Consider the following 14688-nt stretch of genomic DNA (forward strand, 5'->3'; position numbering starts at 1 on the left):
ATTGCAGTAAAGAGTAAAATCACGTTTCGCACACATCCACAAATTGTCAAAACGTGTTTACTGGGCTTATCAGCTCAGAGACATAATAGGAAGATCAGAATAACTAAAATGTCAGTTTATAGCCACTCATGTCTGAAGTAACTGGTTTCAGCTGCACGTATTGATATTCATACAGCATTCATTTCAATGTGTGGAACAGGGTGTGGCTGAACGTGTTTTGTCAATATCCCAGGAAAATCCTCTAAAATCATGTAGAAACTCAACCTCAGGAAACTTTTCATCAAGTAGTACATTTAAACTAAATTTTAGTATCATATTTCGCTCCAAAATGAAAATAAATACACTTTACTTAAAGATAATGAAGCTTTTTTTAGGACAGTTAAGGACAATTGTCATTAATTTGACAGAAACGTGTATGTTTTTTATTTTTATTTAATTTTCTGTTAACTTCCTTAGGAGAGTAACTTGTAGCAAAATGTTGAAGTATCAGAACATCATGTTCAGAGATTGAGCATATGAATACAATTCCAGATAAATTACAAAACATTCATTTCAGAATAAATTCTCAATGAGACTTTTACCCAAAGTTGTGCAGTCCTACTCCAAATGTCTTATTACGCGAAGGTGAAAAATTGCCTTAATAGAAATAATGTCATATGGATGATAATACCTCAATTTAAATCAAAACAAAATCCTCAATACTATTTTTTTTTTTTTTTTTAAAGAAGAAAAAACAAACTGGGACAATAACAACTGGTGGCAATATGATGAGATATCAGAACATCTTATTCAGAGATTGAGGAGATGTATAGAAGTCGTGGTAAATTACAAAACATTATTTATCTCTAAAATCAAACATTCCAAAAACAGGCATTAACTATTGAAAACCAGTTTGATTGGGACAATCATCAGTGTTAGTCAAATGTGTTTACACAGCTTTCCTACAGTCAGCCTGAAAAGAGTACTTTTCTATCACAGAGGTTCTATGACAATATAACTTTCAATGACGAGTGTTTGAGCAGCTCTATGGATCCATCAGAGCCAAGCAAACTGATACGTAATAAAATGTATGCTTTAATATGAAACAGGCAAGCTGTTTATGAATATTCACTTGTTATCAGCCCACTATTTTCCCAGTTGATTCAAATCGCTTGAACTTTTGTAATGTTCATGAGCAGATCAACCCATATGATGAACAACAATCAGAGGTCACTGTTAACGGACACTTTCACGTACATATGGTTATCGGCGTATAACAATGATGTTGTTTCATCAAGCCAATGCATCGGTACTGGTCCTTCTCATATTATTGCAGTCCAAGCTTTTTGTAAAAAAAAACTATCTCATCACAATGAACAGAATTAGCTTTAACCAACATTTCTTCAAATTTGTGTCATTTTGATGCAAAAAACTTTTGTGTTCAAACCCTCAGTAAAAGCTGAAATTTGCTAATGTGATGAGGATTATTTCGGATTGAGGGCTGACGCAGATGGGAGCCAAACTGACGTCTCTCAAAGCAGCAAGCCGCGATTTCACTCTGCAGTACCATCAAACACAGACGGAGCGACAGCTCAACCTTCCCGGATCTTCGCAGCAAGGGCTGAGTTCTCCTGACGAATGGCCTTGTAGTCTTCAAGGATTTTCTCTAGATTGCTAACTGTTCTTTTACCATTTTCAGTCTCAATCTACAAAAAATAAATACATAAATATATTGGACTGATGACAGCTGAAAAGTGAGAATGAAATTATGTTTGCTTAGTTCTAAACATGGCTTGGTTTCACACCTGCTCCTCAAGATCTCGGATTTCTCTCATGATGGTCCCTGTGTCTTCAATGGTCTGAATCAGCTGAGTGCAGTTCTGAGAGCACAGATATGTTAGAATGATTAAATTGATGATTTTCTTGCAGGACAAAACTGCCAGAGTCTTGCTGAAGTCAGCAAGAGCATTAGCTCCTAAGTTCAGTTGTGCAGTTCAAAGGTTGAACAGATGGACAAACTGAGCAAAAGCCACCATATCATGTGTCATTTTTGTCTGAAATTTTTTTTGCAGGATCACTAGCAGCATGCCTTTTGCTCGTCTTGTCACAGGAGACAAATTTTTTTTCCAACCCAGTACCTGCATTTTAGGACTTCAATGTGGAACTTTTTTTTTTTTTTTTAAACAATCCAAACCAGTGACAACACCAAAATATATTCCATCACATTTATTTATAGATCTTAATAATATGCAGACTCATACCTCATGTAAGGCAGCCAAGTACTTGTAGGATTTACGGACAGACTCATCTTTCTTGGCATCCTGCATTAAAAGATTTAAGTTTTTTTTAATACAGAATTACTATTACAAAACAATGAAAACGTAAGATTATATAAGAGGATCTGAGACAAAGAATATATTTTTAAATTATTTTAAATAAACTGCTGTTCAAATATTCTGAATCATTTTTAAAAAGGAATTGATACTTTTATTCAGCAAAAATGCTGTTCCTTTGAACTTTTTATTCAAAATCACAAATGTTTGAGCACCAAATCAGAAAATTGAATGATTTCAGCTTTGCTATCTCAGGAAAGAACTACATTTTACAGTATACTAAAGTATAAGTCAAATGTCTGTTTTTACTGTCTGATCAAATCAATGCAGCCTTGGTAAGCATTATTGGTGAGACTTATATATATATATATATATATATATATATATATATATATGTATATAACCTTATAAACCTTTGAAAACAAGACTGACCTTAAACACCAGTTCATCGGTGACAGCAAATGTTCGGTCCAGTTTTCCTGTCAGGCTGTTAATCTCTTTCTGCAACTCCTTTGTATCAGACAAAATCTGCAGGGGTCGATTAATAGGGTCAGAGGTCAAAAGGCTTCTGAAGAACTGCTAACTTCAAACAGAAAGCTGATGTCCGTGGACACAGGTCATGAACTCAGATGAAGTATTTAATTGAGGGCTAGATAAAGGATAAACTCAATCCAAGACCTTAGTGATTTCTTCCTTCTGTTTCTTTATGTTGCCTACGATCTCCAAGATCCTCATGGTGTAGGCTGAGCGAGACACATCTTTAGATAGCGTTTCATACTCAGTTAGCTGTAGAAAAACATTAAGAAGGAGAGTAAACAAACAGTGAATGTTAAACCAACAAACAATAAATATTATAAGACAGATGCAGATTATTAGTTTAATATGCATTATCATGGACTGCGAATTTAAGATTCCAAAGGTAGTGGGGAGACATAGCCAAATGTAACAGACATTGAAACCAAAAGATCATATGTTTTGTAATGGCAAATGAGGACAAAAACTCTTTTACATGGAACAGATGGCACTGGACACTTGTTTTTGAGTGGTATGACTGGTAAGGAAATGGTGTACGTGCTTAATGCATGTCTTGGGTGACTGAAAGGAGAGGGAAGGGATGAGACAAAAACATTTCGTACCAGCTGCTTATACAGACTCTCCTTCTTTTTGGCCTCCTCAGCAGACTGTTTGATTTTGTCATGCAGGTCTTTGATCTCTGACAGCTTCCTGGAGGACTCCGACTATTCGAAAATGTACATAACTGATTACTTCATTAAGGCACACAATACAGTCAAATTTACAGTAAGGGCTGCACAATTAATCACACCCCCAAAAAATATTGCACTATGGCTTAGTGAGATTATTAACAAAGCAAAGATATTTCACACAAAAGCCGCTCATGATGTAGTGTTTTCAGTTTCCCAGAACAGCTTGATTCACAGTAAACAGGTCACTTTTAAAGGGTTAGTTCACCCAAATATTAAAATTATGTCATTAATAACACCTTCATGTCGTTCCAAACCCGTAAGACCTCCGTTTATCTTTGGAACACAGTTTAATTTTAGATTTAGTTCGAGAGCCCTCCATTGAAATTGTGTGTACGGTCTACTGTCCATGTTCAGAAAGGTAAGAAAAACATCATCAAAGTAGTCCATGTGACATCAGAGGGTCAGTTAGAATTTTTTGAAGCATCGAAAATACATTTTGGTCCAAAAATAACAAAAATTACGACTTTATTCAGCATTGTCTTCTCTTCCAGGTCTGTTGTGAGCGCGTTCACAACACTGAAGTGGTGCTGCTGACATGTTATATTTGTTATTGGGCGCACCAGAAAACACGTCAGCAGCGTATCACAATGGAGATACTTCTTTATTTTCTTATTTTTATTTAGCAATAATAATAACAGATATTCTTCGATTATTATTAATGTTATTATTATCATTACTTTTAAATTGATATACAAATCAAAACATTTTTGGGGCAAAAATGTACAGCTACAACACAAACAAGCTTCGTGGACAATACAAAGAAGCACAGCAAATCTAGCAGAAACGTCATAATTATACTTCTTTCCCAGATCGTGCAGCCCTTTTCATACTTTCTCGATATTTTAACAAATAACACAAAAATGACCTTAACTAAAGCACAATAAATCAGCCTGTTATTATTCAGGGGTTTGATGTCCAAAGAATTGAAATGATATCTACATATTTGGCTGTTTAGATAGGAGTGCATAATAGCTTTAGATGACTGCAGTTGCTATGGGGCTGAATCACAAGGTACCTCTCTGTTGCCACACAGCTCTTTTAGTCTGCGGTGCTCGTCAATCAACGGGACTCTGTGTTTCTCCCACTGAGAGGCTAAATGAACCACTCGTGTAGAGCTTGCCTCAACCAGACTCTACCCAACACAAACACACAGGACAAAAAGAAACATGTCATTAGTCACACGGTTCAATTTTGTCTGCACTGTACTGTTATTCCTGTTTTCATTGTTTGTTTTTGGTTCTGATACATGGGGGTGACACGTGTGTGTACAGTATGTGACTTGTGTACCTGTAATTTTAGCAGGTTGTTCTCAGCGTCAGGTAGCAGGTCAATGGTCTGTCTCTTCATTTTGATCGAATTCTCCTTCTCGTCATTACCAACCTCTTTCTGTTGTAGCTCATTTGACACCTGCAGACAGGAATACGACATATCAATGATTACAAATAAACTGCTGCATTTATTCTCCAATTAACCTAATATTCCCCCGTATTACATTTGTTAAATCACTATATTATATGTGATATGTTATACTATAATGTCATGTTATCTGATTGGTCATTGCCTGCTGGATGGACACAGTGAGCTGCTTGATGTCTCCTCCCACTTCTTCCATGTGGACTGACAGCTGCTGCAACTGTTGCTGCAGAGCAGCAAGTTCTGCTTCCTGCTGGGCCTTTAGGTCCTCCTCTGATTGGTGAGAGCTGGGAAGTGCACTTGCTGCTGCTGCCATCTGCTGGGCTGCCTTCTCAGGTTCCTAAAATCATTTTGCCTTTTTAGCTCAGAGCCAAAACATCTTCATATCCACTCATTTAGATTACAAGCAGATCAAATTAATTGGATAAAGGATCTAAAAGTAACTTTTAGGTTTTAGGAATAAATAAGAATAAGAAATGGCTTTAAGTTTTTCATGAATAAAAATGTGTCAGATTTCATTTATATACACACACACACACACACACACACACACATTTTAAATGCCATTTACTTTAGAATATTAAATAAGTTTTGTTCAGCAGTGATAAAAACATAAGCCATATTTTTAATTACTATATAAATGTGTTTTATAATTAATTTTTTTGTTTTGAATGTTTATGCATTGTTTGTGAATTATAAATTTTATTACTTCTACTACATAATTATGTTTATAATAAAAATTATTTTGTGTTTTGTAATGTTTATGTATCATATCATTTATCAAGAAAATTGAAAAACTAATGCCCAACCACAGAGTCCTGCTGAGAAAGCATATTATCGGTATTAATAATTTATCTATGTTTACCTCAGCCTAGATTACACGACAGCCAACTGGCACGCTACTATTTTTACCATGTGTTACTGTGTTCAACACATCTACAGACAGTCAATACACGCAAAATTACTATATAGATCATTTCACATCTTAGCGCTTTGCTTCTCACTCAAAACAAAAAACTATATCAGATGCATCAAAAACCGAATTACTAAAGCGCTCGAAATTATTCATTTATATTAAAAGCACCTTAATGTAAAGCCATGTGAATAAAGGCTTTTAAATTTTTTCACAATAATTTAGAGTGCCTTGGAGTGATTCATTCATTTAGAAATCCTGCATCCAAAAAGCACAGATTTAAGGACTTAATACGCCAGCAGCATATTTTGATGTATGATTTTCAGACATATTTCTTTCGATTGAGCATTTGCCACACATTTCCACTACATTTCCATGTCTCACAAGCTTTGTCATAGCTGTACTACCTACAATGTCTACATTTTGAATATAACCTTGTTAGTAACACAGTCATGTCACTATTATTTTCTATGACAAAGAAAACAAAACCACATTACAAAACCTAAGATTTTCCAGCATGTGGGAACCCTTGCCCATCAGTTTGAGTACACAGATTCTGACAGGTACCTGTGTAAAGGTGAATTTCTCTGTATGAGTGAAGCGTGTGCCTTTGGTCAGCACATCTCCCCCAGTGGAAGCACCACCGAATGACTGCAGCAGTTCAGCGAGGTCAGAAGTGGAGCGTGTGGCTCCGTGTGTGTCAGGACGAGGCTGAGCCGCTGCCCTCAGCTGCTCCTCAATACGCTTCTGCAGTCGGGCCTTCTTTCTGGATCGGTACTCCTGGAGAGACAAGATAACAAGAGTGGCAAGAATTTAAATCACCAAATTAAATATTTAACAATTATATTTCTTTAGTTGAATTTCACATTTTATTCATTTATGATTCATTATGCTTCTTAATGCACTCTGGCTATCTTCAGATTCACAACTACTCTCAAAGCACTGCAAGAAAAAACAGTAAACAGAAATAAATCACAAACACAGATATAGCCTTGCGATTTACAAATAAAATATGTGCCGAGACCTTGGAGAACATCTAGGGGTCAGACAACAGGCCAGTGTGTAAGGTAGTTGGGGGGCAGGTGAGGTGAGAATGTGGAACTGAGATGTGAGAGGGCAGCGGTACAGTCAAAGGACACATACATGCTGAATGTCACACTTGTGTGAAAGACATCTCTGTGTTCCATCCTTGTGTTGATACATGCCTTTACCACAGAGACGCCATCAAGGAAAGCAGCAAAAAATATTTACATGCTACTGTTATTGTTATTATCAAGACAGGGAACCTAGGGATCGTGCTAGAGAGAAATCATGCTGAGGCTGTAAAGCAGGCCATCTGTATGAGTAAATGGAGCCAAAATGAAATTAAGTACTTGGCAATATAAATATTCTATTAACATTTCAGTTTCAAACAGTGTGCACAATGACGAATTTATGAGCTTAAAGTGTTAGTTCACCCAAACAAGATTGTGGGTTACCAAGCAGTTTCTGGTCTATGGAAGCCAATGGGGACTAACAACTGTTTGGTTACCCTCTTCAAAATATCTTCTTTCACATCCAGCAGAATAAAGAAATTCATGCAGCTTTGAAGCAATTTCAGGGTGAGTAAATGAAGATAATTTTATTTTGATTTTTGGGTGAACTAAACCTTTAAATTAAAAATTAAAGATACAAAGAAAAAAAACTATTGAATTAATTGCTCTACCTTGTTAACTATTTAAAAACCACTAAAATGGCAAAGACACAACTAAATGAATACAATAAAATTACAATGACACTTAAAAAAATATATAGTGGAAAAAATAAAAGCCAAGTTTTCAAATATTAATACTATAAAAGTATATAAACAAAGCTGAAGTAACACTGTTATAAACTCCATGGAGACCTAGAATTGATGTCAAAACTATCACGAAGCAACTAATGACCACAGTTTTATTTTTGGATGAACACTAAGGGGGGATGAGAATAACCTCAGGTGTAAGTCTTGACAGAAGGCCTTGGCTGTTCCATTCACTCTCCCACTCCTGTGTGGCACTAAGTTCAGAGATGTGGTTCTCCAGGAGGGACGCTGGCACTGAGGTATGCTGGGAAGGCTGGGCGGTCACAGGCAGCAAATAATTCCTCCAGTATTCTTGCACCTCTGAGAGGATTCACAAAGAAACATCAAAGACATACTAATGTTAGCAGAATGAATCATGAGGCTGAATTTGTTTTTTGTCAAATTCCTAAAAGGGGTAATCACACTTCAGGGGCAAGTGGCAACAAGGCTAATACCACACCAAACCTAAGGGGGCTTATTGAATGGAGTAAGTGAAAATGAGCATGCCTTTTGGCTGTTTCCTGGAAGAGACTTTCACTGAATATGGGAGGCTCAGCGGCTGGGCGTGGAAACTGTAACATGGGCCGGAACTCTGAAATTACATTGACATACATTTGTCAGTTAGTTAGTTAGCTGGCAAGAAGTTTCTAGAGTTCTGCATATAAGCCTTAGCCCTGGATTTCAAGATGTATGCATGCTGAGGTACCTGCATTTTACAATGAATGGGGAGTCTACAGGACGGAGGGAGCCAAGGCACTGACAACTGCGCTTTAATTTGAGCAGCAATTGCTCTCTGCATCAGCGCAGACTTCCCTAAGTGAGGAGAGATATATGCAACAATCAAGACAATTCTGAGAAAATTGCCTAATTAATCGTATTAATTTGATCAAATAATCAAAAGCAACACGTGACACTACAAAGGCAAGCAAACTATTCTTTGGGAAAAAATTATAGTAATGTTTGCAATATTGAGTCTGAACCAGTCTGCACTGTTTCCCACTGAGTTTATAATTGCGTTAACAAGCTATTAACTGAAACTGACTCTGGATCCTTTCCAAGATAATAAAACATTTTAATGCATTTTTAGGCAATTGAGAGTGCTTAATTAATGTAGGAGAATTGAGGGGGAAGAATAATCATTTCTAGTTTATTGAAGAAAGCTGGGAATAATCAGCACTTTAAGCTCTTACATTAACACCCTAGTTAATCACATTACCCTTTGATCCCAGCAACAGCCCAACCGCAACACTTTATTAATACACAGCCAGAAATTCATCTCAGGTTCTGGAAAATTTGTTGAAGAAACGGTTGGAAACTTTGAGTCACACCAGATTTAATATGATGCGAATCACTTCAAATCACTATTACGTCATTATTCTCCAGTATTATCACATGTAACTGATATAAAAGAATTACAAGTATAAACTCTGAGAAACAGGCTTCCATAGTTGCTAGACTGCAGTTTTACTATCTGCATTGCAAATAATAGATCATGTTGTAGACATCTTTCTTCTGTATTGTGATGTATTTTCTAATGAAACAAATTAATGAAGAAAAAATTGCAGGGAAGGGACTTTTTTTTCTAGTAGATCTAAATCTGAGCTTGAGGAAGATTTTAAAGGGTTAGTTCACCCCAAAAATGAAAATTGTCATTAATTACACATCCTCATGTCGTTCCAAACCTGAAAGACAGCAATGCAACTGAAATGTTCCCAGGTACAGACATTTGGTATATACACCGATTCAGTTTTGCGATGCTACGAGAATACTTTTTTTTTTGCACAAAGAAAACAAAACGAACAATTTACTCAACCATTCTTCTACTCTGAGTTATGTCTTTCACCATTTTAGAGAGTATTACAATGTATACGCATATTTTTCCATAAGCATAAACAACACTTATTAACCAGATTACGTTAATGCGCGCGCTTTCCCCCTGAATGTAAACAATGCTGATTACGTCAAATATGTTCTTGGGTACCCTCCAAAATGGCAGAAGATGTAAAGTTGGGGAGAAGAATGGTTGAGAAATATATGTTCATTTTGATTTCTTTGCGCAAAAAAAAAGAAAATAAAAAGTATTCTCGTAGCGTTGCAAAACTTAAGCTGAGCCATTGATGTCACATGGACTGTTTAAGAAATCCCTTTAAGAAATAGGCAGGCTTTAAGTAGACAAAATGATTGCAGAAGTCTGGCAAAAATCACTAGAGAGAAGAAGTTTTTAAAGTAGAAGATCTAATTATGACATTTTAATTAAAAATTGGATGGATGAATCAATCCCAAAAGGATGCATTTATAAAATACCCACTGTGAATTTCCATTTTATGCATTGTATATTTAATATCATTAACAAGTATATGCCAAAATACATAAATGCAAAAAAGTTGTCAAAAGTACCTGCAGGCTGGTCCGAGGCCTCTGCACTCTCTCTGGGCAGCTTCTCAACCAAAAACATGAACAGAGAGCGAATCTCTGGCTCATTGCTGTAGAGAAATGTCTGGTAGCCAATTTCCCCTTTAAAACCCACATCCTAAACATAAAAGAATGCAAAAATCACATCAGAGTGGATTACAAGTCATTTCTCTAAATTTTTAAGTTAGAACGTATAGAGAGTGGTACTAACAATAGCACTTTAAAGTGAGATCTCATTTGTTAAAGCGATCATATGATGCTTTTTTAAAGATCATTATTTTGTGTATTTGGTGTAACAGAATATGTTTACATGCTTTAACGTTCAAAAAACACTTAATTTTTAAAACACTGTACATTATTGCAGGTCCCCTATGCTCCACCTCTCTCAAAGGTGTAGTATTCTACAAAGTCCCTCCATCTGACAAGCGCAGTCTGCTTTGATTGGCCAGATGATCCAGTGCAATGTGATTGGCCGAACACCACAAGCACTCGTCGGAAATGTAACGCCCCTTTCCATAATCATGAACTTCATCTTTAGTTTTACCCTGAGTTCAAGTCGGAAAAGGGAACAGAGTCGTGTGACAGACACAGTAATGAAGCTTGTACGTGTTTGCAGTACACAAGCCACGGACAGTTAAGACAGCTGATTCCACTGTTTGACAATCTCTCTCTCTCTATCTCTCTCTCTCTCATACACATGAAAGGCACACAACTCTGCATTTGAACATTCAATAGCAAATACTTAAACCAATAACAAAACATATATACAGTAGCTGATTCAGAAGCACCAGATAGTCATAAAATCAGAATGACCTCCACTCCTAGGTTCACGAAACGGTCATCCATAAAATGTGTTGCTGTTCTGTTGTAAGTAATCTTAAAGGGGGGTAACAATGGTGTTTCGTGTATTCAGAGTTGTTCACAGTGCTAAAAAGTTGAAAAAATTACTTAGAAGAATGACTGAGAATTTCTGTGCCGAAAATCTAACTTCCGTGTTGGTAAAAGTTTTGGCTGTTTTTTTTTTTTTGATCGGGGATCGAATGACGTAGACGAGAACGGAAGTCCTTATATGAGCATTTCTCCCAGAAAAGTGCACTCGCGCACACACGTTGACCAGAGGAGAGCGAGACCGCACACATCAACGCGCTTCAAAATCATTGGCAGTGCTGCATAGGATTTGTTCGAGAATGCCTCCAAATAAGTGCATTTTTGGATGTGAGGGAAAGTTTACGGTGTTCAACTTCCACAAGAACCCAGCGTTACATGAACAGTGGATGCAGTTTGTTTTTCCGGGGCAGCAACGGAGTGTAGCAAGTGCATTTGTGTTTTCTGGTCATTTGAGTGACGAATGTTTTATAAACAAGGCCCAGATCGACGCTAGATTTGCACATCATTTGCTATTAAAACATGGAGCCGTCCCGGTGATAAAAGACCCCATTCATGTAAGTACAATTGCATAAGATTTCTGTTAAATCAGAATATATGTTGATGGAAACAACACGAAACACCAGTATTATAGCTCCGCTCAAGGTACGCCTCCAGGAGCTCGGCTTTGTCCGGAAAGAATCGGAAAGCAGTATTTTTCTTTTATAAATATGATAAAACTAAAGAATTTTCGGATATATGAAGGATGCAGTACTACTCTATAGGTACTCAAGATAAGGGGTGCTCCGATCACGATCAGTCGATCGTTATGCACATCTAGTCAGTAAAGCCGGTTCTCTAATCAGTGGTAAATTCCATCAGGTGCATGATTTCACATAGAGCAGCTGTTACTACACAGAGCCATTGTTAACTGAGAAGCAAATCCACGTTCATTTTCAGCGTTTATTTGCGCAATCTTCTCAGTTAACAACGGTTCTGTGTAGTAACAGCTGGGCTGCGTTCAGCCCCCACAAAACGTTGCACAACGTTTTTTAAACAGAAACGGTGGTGCATTGAACACACTGTTTTGATGACGCAAGTAGTTGTTGCGTATACCGAGCTGCAACGAACACATTTGTACATTATTTTCCTTGAAGACATTGTGCGAGTTCACTTTAATACCGCGTGCTTTATATACATGTTGCTGCTGATTGGACTGCAGTTCTGACACACCCACCAAACAAGAGAAAACGCATCTCAAACCCCGTTGCACACCGGTGCACGCCGTTTCCAGGAAACATGGCGTTCAGCACGGAAACCGTAGCAAAACGTTGTGCACCGTTTTGAACTTGAACATGCCCCTGCTCTATGTGAAATCATGCACCTGATGGAATTTACCGCTGATTAGAAAACCAGCTTTACTGACGAGATGCGCATTAACAATTGGCTGATCGTGATCGGAGCACCCCTAATCAAGATTAACATGAGATTAGGTGAAACGGTGTATGTTATGTACCCTTTAAAGATTCTTAAATGCATCTACTTTCGAAAGGCTAAAAAAAGTGCTTTTGCTTTTGCCTGGAAAAGACAGCATCTCCTGGACATGGCTTCAACACTAACTGCGGTTACTGAAACAACAGCTTCTTTCATTGAGGGAACATTTAGGCGGCATTACACAAATATTACCACATAGTGATGTAGACGTGTGGGGTTATGTTTGAATGAGCTGTTTTAGGAGGGCGTGGCAGAGTGTTAACTTTGATAAAGAATATCTCTTTGGATTTGAGACTTTAATATTTGCAACTTTACAGATCTTTTTCATGCACCAAGAGCTTGTAACACTCCAAAGAGATAGTAAAAATTTAAATTGTATCATGTGACCTCTTTAATATTAATTAACATGAACTATATATTTTCAATGTGTATATATATAATATTTTTACACCAGTTACTTTCCTTTGTTCATGTTATATTGTAGCCTTTGTAAAAATGTTCATGTTAGTTCACACAGTAAATTAACTAATATTAACAGATACAACATTTGATTTTAATAATGTATTAGTAACATTGAAAATAAGAATAGCTAAGATTAACAAAAGTATTTTCATTGTTAGTGCGTGTTAGCCAATGTTACAAATGAAACCTAGTTGTATTTCCGGCACTAAGTACTTATGAAACAAAACTGCCAAAAAGGCTAATTATTGATAATACTATTGTAATAAAAATATTTTCCTGTGTAACATTTATAGGTCATCTGAGTGAAATCACAACAGATTAATTAAATTGGGGATGATCTACTCTAAGATTCTGCCAGATCTACTGTCGCAGTAAGGACCCATTTATCTTTTAAGAAAAATTTTCATAATTTAAAGTTTTATTTTTATAAATGTTCACACCGTAACTTCTTTATTCAAACCTAAGACGAAAACAAAAGTGCTTATTCACCAGCAGTAATGCGGTTTGAATGGCTATCAGCTGACTTTGTCAGTTGTGAGGGGTCAAATTGACTTAAGCACACAGTGGGACGTCCAGGCACCATGTCTCTCACCTGACAAGCCTGTGCCAGGCTCATGCCCAGTCTAAAGCGGGCAGACATGCCAGGGGGGAGTGAATGGGACAAGCCATTGCCCAGCGCAGGGTCGATCACACGCAGGCATTTCACCACCGCCTCCACGATCAGCTCACTGGTGAACTGCTTCACACTCTGAACATCCTCATCAATGTCCCTTGAAGATGAGGAGGGGATCACAACCACACATAGGCAATAAATAAGTCTGGCATGTCCCAAGATGCAAATCCCTCCGAAGAGGGAGGAAATGACTTGTCACAACTGAGGAGACCTGTAAGATTTTGAATACTTACGTGCCAGCTTGTCTTAGAGAGCGAATTAAAATCCTGTCGACTTCTTCCATCACGGAAAGAGGTCAGATATAGCTGCTCGACTGCCTTCCGTAACAAAATTAAACCCCCACCGTGAACAAGGCAAATTTATATCATAAGGCTTCAGCTAACCCTCAGCATCGCTTTCACTACAGCCTGTGCAGGGCTGCTAACCAGGACGACCGTTCGGTTGCCATGGTTACATTTCAAAAGCCAGCTTTAAATGAACAATAAATAATTTTTTTAACACATGCTCTAACAAAACTGCGTGTCAAAATTACAGTTTGTCTCAGACAGTCTCTTCAAAACCTGCTTTTTCTGGAGAGGAAGTCATTACCTAGGAGTGTCCGACGCAGTGCACCATGGGACATGAAGTTTTAGATATTATAGCCGCTCGTAATGAACTACTTGTAAAAAACTCAAGTTCCCGACATCCACAGCGCGGCAGGTCTCGTGACGAGTCCGACGCGTAAGCACGTGCACTGTCTAGGAGCGAATTGAAATATTTGAGATGTGTTTGTATTTAATGTAATGTAATGTGTTTGTAGGTTTGAGAGAAAATCAAATGATTTAGATCATTGGATTTAGAACAGTCGTCTTTTTAGCAGATGCCAGAGAGGCCAAGCTATTTATTGTGTCTACATTATTAGTGCTTAGTTAATTTTAAATTATATATTTAAATCTACAATGATTTGAAGCATACAGTAAATCAATCTTTAGAGAACCTTAAACTAGGAAAAGTACAGGATTTACATATAGCTGCTACTTGATTCACTTGTTCAAGAAATACTGTTTACACATTGATCCGTA

General features: G+C 37.2%; 1 protein-coding gene across 1 annotated transcript; it reads right to left on the reverse strand.

Annotated features, from left to right (window-relative positions):
* Positions 1–416: 416 nt before the first annotated feature.
* Positions 417–14228, reverse strand: LOC113107640 (coiled-coil domain-containing protein 22). Its single transcript, XM_026270286.1, has 16 exons — positions 13861–14228; positions 13547–13724; positions 10120–10252; positions 8429–8535; positions 8230–8314; positions 7874–8043; positions 6471–6683; positions 5139–5330; positions 4865–4984; positions 4593–4709; positions 3449–3550; positions 2991–3098; positions 2745–2840; positions 2241–2300; positions 1785–1859; positions 417–1685 (listed from the first exon to the last, which is right to left on the reverse strand). Exons 1-16 carry the CDS (start codon positions 13908–13910, stop codon positions 1572–1574), a joined length of 1920 nt encoding a protein of 639 aa, XP_026126071.1. The 5' UTR covers positions 13911–14228; the 3' UTR covers positions 417–1571.
* Positions 14229–14688: the final 460 nt, after the last annotated feature.

The sequence above is a fragment of the Carassius auratus genome, chromosome 8 (genome assembly GCF_003368295.1).
Source record: "Carassius auratus strain Wakin chromosome 8, ASM336829v1, whole genome shotgun sequence".
NCBI lineage: Eukaryota > Metazoa > Chordata > Actinopteri > Cypriniformes > Cyprinidae > Carassius > Carassius auratus.